The 8,214-nt window shown below is 35.5% G+C and overlaps 1 protein-coding gene across 1 annotated transcript; it reads left to right on the top strand.

Moving 5' to 3' along the window:
- Window positions 1-6,735: 6,735 nt before the first annotated feature.
- On the top strand, window positions 6,736-7,677 carry LOC102398980 (olfactory receptor 4K14-like). Its single transcript, XM_006073490.3, has one exon. The coding sequence runs from the start codon at window positions 6,739-6,741 to the stop codon at window positions 7,675-7,677; it is 939 nt and encodes a 312-aa protein (XP_006073552.3). The 5' UTR covers window positions 6,736-6,738.
- The last annotated feature ends 537 nt before the right edge of the window (window positions 7,678-8,214 follow it).

The raw sequence follows: 8,214 nt of genomic DNA, 5'->3' as shown, positions 1-8,214 counted from the left end.
ATACTAACGCATATATATGGAATTTAGAAAGATGGTAACAATAACCCTGTATACGAGACAGCAAGAGACACTGATGTATACATAATGAATGCAATTATTTTAATGGTGAACTTAAATCAGTGTTAAAACATTCAGTAATATTGCATATTTTATTTTTCTTTTGGACTCTGTGGGAGAGGGAGAGGGAGAGGGTGGGATGATTTGAATATACCTTTTCAAGTTAGTTTTTTGGTTTTCTTTGGATAAATAATCAAAATTGAATTGTTGTTTCATATGTTAGCTCTATTCTTATTTTTTACAGGAGTCTCCATATTTCTTTCCATAGTAGCTGCACTAATTTACAGTCTGATCAATAATGTATAAGGACTCCTTTTTTGTCACACCCACTCCAACATTTGTTATTACTTTCTTTTCAACAATAGTCATTCTAACATGTGTGAAGCAATATCTCATTATGGCTTTGATTTGCATTTCCCCAAGAATTAGTGGTATTGAACATTTTTTCTCATGTATTTGTTGTCTTCTTTGGAAAAATGTCTATTCAGACCCTCTACCCATTTTTAAATCAGTTTGCTTATTAAGTTGTATGACTTTATATATTTTATAACCACCTGTCAGATATGTGATTTACAAACATCTTCTCCCACTTCTTAGACTCTCTTTTGATTTTGTTTATAGCTTTCCTTGCTGTAAACAAGAAGCATTCTAGCTATTGTAGTTTCATTTGTTTATTTCTGGTTTATTTCTGGACTCTCACCTCTGTTTTATTAATCTTGTGTGTCCGTTTTTGTGCCAGTACCAAAATATTTTTATTACTATAGCTTGATAGTTAAAATCAGACAGTATGATACCTCCAGCTTTATTATTCTTTCTCAGGGTTGTTTTAGCTATTGAGGATTGTTTTTGATTTATAAAAATTTTATAGTTATTTGTTGTAGTTCTGTGAAATACACCTTTAGAATTTTGATAGGGATTGCACTGAATCTGTAGATTCCTTTGGGTAGCAAGAACATTTTAACAATATTAATTCTTTCAATCCATGAACACAAAACATCTTTTTAATTTGTATCTTCTAATTGCTTTCATCGGTGTCTGACAGTTTTCACTATATAGAACTTTAACCTCTGTAATTATATTTATTCTTAGGTTTTTAAATTCTTTTTGGTGAAATTTTTAATGGGTTTGCTTTCTTAATTTACCTTCCTGACAGTTTGATATTAGTGTGTAAACTGCAACAGACTTCTGTAAATTAATTTTGTATTCTGATTTTACTGAATTAATTTATTAGTTTTTACAGTTTTCTGGTGAAGTCTTTAGAGCTCTTTATATATAGTACCATGTGATCTTCAAATAGTGACATTTTTACATCTTTTCTTCAGATTTTGGTTGGTTGGTTTAGTCACTAAGTCATGTCTGACTCTTGTGACTCCATGGACTGTAGCCTGCCAGGCTCCTCAGTCCATGGGATTCTCCAGTTAAGAATACTGGAATGGGTTGCCATTTCTTTCTCCAGGGGATCTTTCCAACCCAGGAATCGAACTTGGGTCTCCTGCATTGCAGGCAGATTCTTTACTACTGGAGCTACCAAGGAAGCCCCATGGGATCTTCCTAACCCAGGGATTGAACCCAGGTTTCCCATATAGCAGGCAGATTCTTTATCAGTGATCCACAAGGGAAGCCCAAGAAGACTGGAGTGGGTAGCCTATCCCTTCTCCAGCAGATCTTCCCAACCCGGGAATCAAACCGGGGTCTCCTGCATTTCAGGCAGATTCTTTACCAACTGAGTTATCAGGGAAGCCCTCTTCAGATTTTGATGACTTTCATTTTTATTGCTTAACTGCTATGGCTAGAACTTCCGATACTATGTTAAACAAAAGTGGGAGACTGGTTATCCTTGTTCTGTTCCTCATCTTAGAGGAAAATATTTCAAATTTTGTTCAGAGTTTTTATTGTTAATGGATGCTGGATTTTGTTAAATGAAGTTCTGCTTCTGTTCAGATAATCATCTGATTTTTATCCCTCTTTTTGTTAATGTGATAAATCACAGTGATAGATTTGTGAATACTGAAACATCTTTACATTTTTGGAATAAATGCCACTAGATTGTGATATACGATTACATTAATTAATTGCTGGATTCAGTTGCTAATATTCTGTTCAGGAATTTTACATCTATGTACATCAGTGTTATTGGCCTATTATTTGTGTGTGTGTGATGTCCTTGTCTGGTTTTGGTATCAGAGTAATGCTGGTTTCTTTAACGTGTTTGGAGAATTTTATCTCTCCAAGTTTTTAGAGAGTTTGAAAAAGGTAGGTATCAAATCTTCTTTGAATGTTTTCTAAATAGACAAGTAATCTTGCCATTCACATGAGGATTTTCTATTGGTGGTCATATATCACACACTGGTCAGGATACGGTTTCTTAAAACTGGAATTAAATCTTAATTGCATCTGATTATTTATATCTAGTTAGAGATTAAGACTTCAGAATACATCTTAGTACTTACAGGTTAAATAAAAAGTCATTTAAAAACTTCACTATTCTTAGCTGCTTTATGTGTGATTTTTCTTCACTCCCAGTTCTGATTTCCAGAATATGCAAAAGTTACTGCTCTTAACAAAAATGTTCCTAAGAGATGTACAATGTAAATTATTTTCATGATTCTTGTTCTGTCTAGAACAGGTAATAGGAAAAATTCACCCAAGGGATTCCTTCCAGTGGTGAATATATGTCAGGCTGAGGGAAATTTCTCCCACAGATACTGTTTCCACTCCACAGTGGATGTTATCTCAAGCATACATCAGAAGAGAAGAGTAAAAAGTAATCTGGTCTTAGAGAAATCTGGTCTTAGTAAGTTATCTCATATTCTCTAGAACTTTCTTCCTTAAAATAATTTAAAAAGTATTTCTATGTATCTGTTTCATGCATGCCCACTACGCTTAGAGTTGAGTATGACTTGTTTAGCTTCTCACCTTTAAAGAGATAATCAGTTATCCTACTGGAATTTCCATGGTCTCTTTAACAACAGTGTACATACCATCATAATGCCATGCCTCAGAGGTGCTCTCAAGTCTGCTTTGAGAGATCAGAGTTCTTTGAATATTATAACAACTGCTTGATTATGAGCAACTTCCAGCTATCCTGGCTAAATGGTCCTTCCCATTTAAAAGATAAGGGTTTTATATCAGAGAGAGTACTACATACTAAGGTAACTTTCAGCATAAAGATAGAAGAAAATATAATTATATAACCAGTGAAAAGTGATGCTATACTAAGTTACTGTAGGGTTAATAGGATTTAACAGGATTAAAACTCATAACCTTAGGAAGAAAAGAAGGCAGCTTTAGGTAGAGAAAGGAACTTGGACAACTTCCCTGTGTACTTTCCCTAGTGTATATCTCAGACTATCTATTAAATTCTCTGTGTCCAAATTTCTCTTTGTAAAATTAAAAATGTTGATAATCACAGTTTCATAATTGCTATTATAAAAAATTAATAGAAGGATCTTGTGTCTAGATGGGGATGAAAAATGCTTGGCTGTATTTAATACTCTAAAAAGAGTAACTCAATTTGTCTCCTTTCCCTAATTTTTCTTTTTTTTTCATTTTCACTAATCCCAAAGTTATAACTACCTCTGCTTGTGAAAACTGACCCTAAGTTACAGGATTCTAAAGGTACTTAAAAAAAAATGTACTATTATCTTGAAGGCTTTCTTAAAATACAAAACACTTCCTAGATAGAAGCAGATGTAAAAGGTGAAAAACTTGTTGAGCTCATGGAAAGCAAGAAGCAATTCTTGCTTCTTGATATTTCCTTTGCATCCATATCCTATAAAGTTGCTTAATGTAATTTAAAGAAAATATAATCTGTTATTATTTTAAATAAAATTTACTTTATATATTTTGGTTATAGAAGGTGGTTGGCAGTTAACTAAGATTGTTTCTTGAAACCTTTGGAAACTGCAGAGCTTTAAGTTACATTTTAATCAATAAGGAGGGGAAATAACTAGTATTTATTAAACATATGCTGAATATCAGATAACTTTAATTAATTTCTGAGTTTTCTGATTTGAAGACAAGTCTATTAGATTGGGGGGCTTCCCTGGTGGCTCAGAGGGTAAAGCGTCTGCCTGCAATGCAGGAGACCTGGGTTTGATCCCTGGGTCAGGAAGATCCCCTGGAGAAGGAAATGGCAACCCACTCCAGTACTCTTGCCTGGAAAATCCCATGGACAGAGAAGCCTGGTAGACCACAGTCCATGGGATCGCAAAGAGTAGGACACGACTGAGCAACTTCACTTTCTATTAGATTGAGTGTTCTCTTTTCACAGATGAGGAAATGGAAATAGAAATAAATTTAGCTCAAGATCACAAGGTCAACAGGTAGTAAAGATGGAGTTCAGACCAGATCTGACTAATCTAAAAGGCCATGGTTATTCTACTAATTATCTCAAATGTTAGATTGATATTAATTGATATAATCAGTCTATTAATATTATGAAATATTAACAATTTCAAAACTGATTTTAAAAACACTGTCATTTATTTTTGGTAAATGGTTCCTCAGCAATGTATATATTAATCTTTTAAGAAATTCCTCTCTCAAACCCAGTTGAAATTCTGCTTTTGCTACTAGCTGTCTTCCATATCCCTATCCCAAGAGGTATTTTAAAAAATATATAGAAAACTAATCCTGGTCTGTTATCTTGACAGGTTTATCTTAACAAAAATTAAGTTTCCAAGTAAAGGTCAAATTGTTCAAATTTCTCAGGGGACATAAGTCTATTGTGTGTAATATAGGATATTTTCTTTAGAAATTAAACATATCTCTATCATGGAGGATATATTTATCTTTAAACCGTGAGACTATTATTACATGTTCTCCCTTTCACAGCAAATGTATGAGTCATCTAATTTTTTAAAGAAATTATTTTTTCTTTTCATCCTTTATACTTCTGAGTTCACATTATAAGGGAAGGGGAAATCAGTGCTCATGATGAGGTAATAGTTTTCATTGTTCACCTGCTCTCCTTAGCACCACCCTTGAGATTTCAAAGGATAAAAGAAAATGCAGCACCCAAAAAGTAAAACAAAGCCAAGGGAAATAAATAGAGAAGGAAGAGAGATACACACCCTTGTGACTCAGCTGGTAAAGAATCTGCCTGCAATGTGGGAGACCTGGGTTTGATCCCCGGGTTGGGAAGGTCCCCTGGAGAAGGGAAAGGCTACCCACTCCAGTATTCTGGCCTGGAGAATTCCATAGACTGTATAGGGACCTCTTTGGGGTCGCAGAGTCAGACAAGACTGAGTGACTTTCACTTTCACTTTCAGAGATACACAGTTATATTTCCACCATTCAGCTCAAGAGGAATTCTTAATGTACTTAAGGATTAATATAAGCTATATCTTTATTCTATTTAGAGGTCAGTAATTGATGATTTCTGAAGCTTTTTTTTATCCTCACATCTTTTATTCAGTTATTAAATATAAATGACATGTATTTAAAGTTACAGAAGATAATAGTTGCTTATCTGCAAGACTGGCTTTTTTCTTCTTTTTTTAATTTAAATTTATTTGTTTTAATGGAGGCTAATTACTTTACAATATTGTATTGGTTTTGCCATACATCAACATGAATCCGCCACGGGTGTACACATGCTCCCCATCCTGAACCCCCCTCCCACCTCCCTTCCTGTACCCTCCCTCTGGGTCATCCCAGTGCACCAGCCCCAAGTATCCTGTATCCTGCATCGAACCTGGACTGGCGATTTGTTTCTTATATGATATTATACATGTTTCAATGCCATTCTCCCAAATCATTTTTTATACATTTAAGGTAATATTTCAAAACCTAAGGGTTTCCTACCATCTACTGATGTAATTGAAAGTAAATATTTTCTATTCATAAGCTCGAGTTATAAGGAACATTCATTCATATGTCATTAAAACAGAACCTGCGTCTGAGTTAACCTCCCTTTCTCACATAAGTCTCCAGACATTTTCTAATAGATTTAGTTAACTAAATGAATTCTATTGACTTGTGATCTTATATAATGATAAATTATGTGCTTTATTTTCCATGTGAATTATCATGCCTTGTATTTATTATATGGCTTTTCTCCTAAAGATTGTTCCAATATATAATGTAGAGAAATAAGGTAAAATTTTAATTAAATGATGTCTTATAGAAGACACTCAAATGAGGCTTAAAGAAATCAGTATGCATACTAGAGAGAAACTGTAATTTTGTGCCATGCATTTGCTCTGGGCTTCAGTATCTGTTCACCACCATCTTCCTAAGTAGACTACTCAAATCACAGTTATTACAGTATAACAGTTGATGGTCTGCACTCAGATTCTTTTCACTGGGGAAGCAGGACCGAAACTAGTTTCTAGGTGACGCTACAATCTTTTCTCAGCCTTTCATTTTGCTATCCACCGTTCTCACTTATTCTTTGTGGGAATATCCTCTTAATTAATCATTTATAAGAATTCTATCTTGGAAAGCAAATTTTAGGGATTTATTTCTCTTTTGGTCATAATACTCTGAGTATTTTCCCAATATTTGTCTTCACAATTAAATTTTCACTTTCAGATATAGATGCTAATTTTCAATGAATTTAAACTTCATTGAGATAGAATTTCAACCAGTTTCTAAAGATTAAGTATCCTTTCCCATCCCACTAACTGAAAAATCTGTCTTTTTCTCCTGCTTATTTTAGAGGACATGCTGAATTAAATGGATGCAGGAAATCTGTCTGTAGTGTCAGAATTTGTGCTTCTGGGACTTTGTCACTCATGGACTATGCAGGTCTTACTCTTACTGATGTTTTTTATGCTTTACCTGATCATTGTATTTGGAAACATTGCCATCATAATCTTAATCGTCACTGACCCCCATCTGCATTCTCCCATGTACTTCTTATTGGCCAACCTGTCCTTTGTTGATATGTGGCTTTGCTCAGTGACCACTCCTAAGATGATTACAGACTTTGTCAGAGAGAACAAGACTGTTTCCTTTGGAGGCTGCATGTGCCAGATCTTCTTTGTGCATTTTTTTGGAGGGGGTGAGATGGTGCTGTTGGTGGTAATGGCCTATGATCGCTATGTGGCCATCTGCAAGCCACTCCACTATTCAACCATAATGAACCTGCAGAAGTGCATTGGGCTTGTGCTGACTTCCTGGACCATTGGCTTTGTGCATGCCATGAGTCAAATGGCTGTGATTGTGCAATTGCCTTTCTGTGGCCCCAGGGAAATCGACAGCTTTTTCTGTGATATACCACTGGTAATCAAGCTTGCCTGCATAGATTCCTATAACTTGGGAATATTAATGAATGCTGACAGTGGGGTTCCAGCCATGACCTGCTTTATGCTGCTGCTGATATCCTACACATATATTCTTCTTACTGTTCACCAAAGCTCTAAAGCTGGTACATCTAGGGCACTCTCTACCTGCACTGCCCACATCACAGTGGTGGTGCTCTTCTTTGGGCCCTGCATCTTCATCTATGTGTGGCCACTCAGCATCACCTGGGTGGACAAATTTATTGCTGTGTTTTACTCTGTTATTACACCTCTTCTAAATCCAGCCATTTATACCCTGAGAAATAAAGAGATAAAAACTGCTATAAAGAGATTCAGAAGCTACTACATACATCCCAAGGGAAATATTTAATACCCAGAAACCTCACTGGAAACACTTCAAATTGACAATATACTGACCTTATAAAAGAGGTTGAAAATTCTAGGCATTCAATTTATATCTACATTTTATGCATGAGAAACGCTGGGCTAGAAGAAGCACAAGCTGGAATCAAGATTGCCGGGAGAAATATCAATAACCTCAGATATGCAGATGACACCACCCTAATGGCAGAAAGTGAAGAGGAACTAAGAAGCCCTCTTGATGAAAGTGAAAGAGGAGAGTGAAAAGGTTGGCTTAAAGCTCAACATTCAGAACATGAAGATCATGGCATCTGGTCCCATCACTTCTAGGGAAATAGATGGGGAAACAGTGGAAACAGTGTCAGACTTTAGTTTTCTGGGCTCCAAAATCACTGCAGATGGTGACTGCAGCCATGAAATTAAAAGATGCTTACTCCTTGGAAGGAAAGTTATGACCAACCTAGATAGCATGTTCAAAAGCAGAGACATTACTTTGCCAACAAAGGTCCATCTAGTCAAGGCTATGGTTTTTCCAGTGGTCATGTAT

The sequence above is a fragment of the Bubalus bubalis genome, chromosome 11, assembly GCF_019923935.1.
Source record: "Bubalus bubalis isolate 160015118507 breed Murrah chromosome 11, NDDB_SH_1, whole genome shotgun sequence".
In the NCBI taxonomy this organism is placed as follows: Eukaryota; Metazoa; Chordata; class Mammalia; order Artiodactyla; family Bovidae; genus Bubalus; species Bubalus bubalis.
This window is presented reverse-complemented; position numbering and strand designations above follow the sequence as displayed.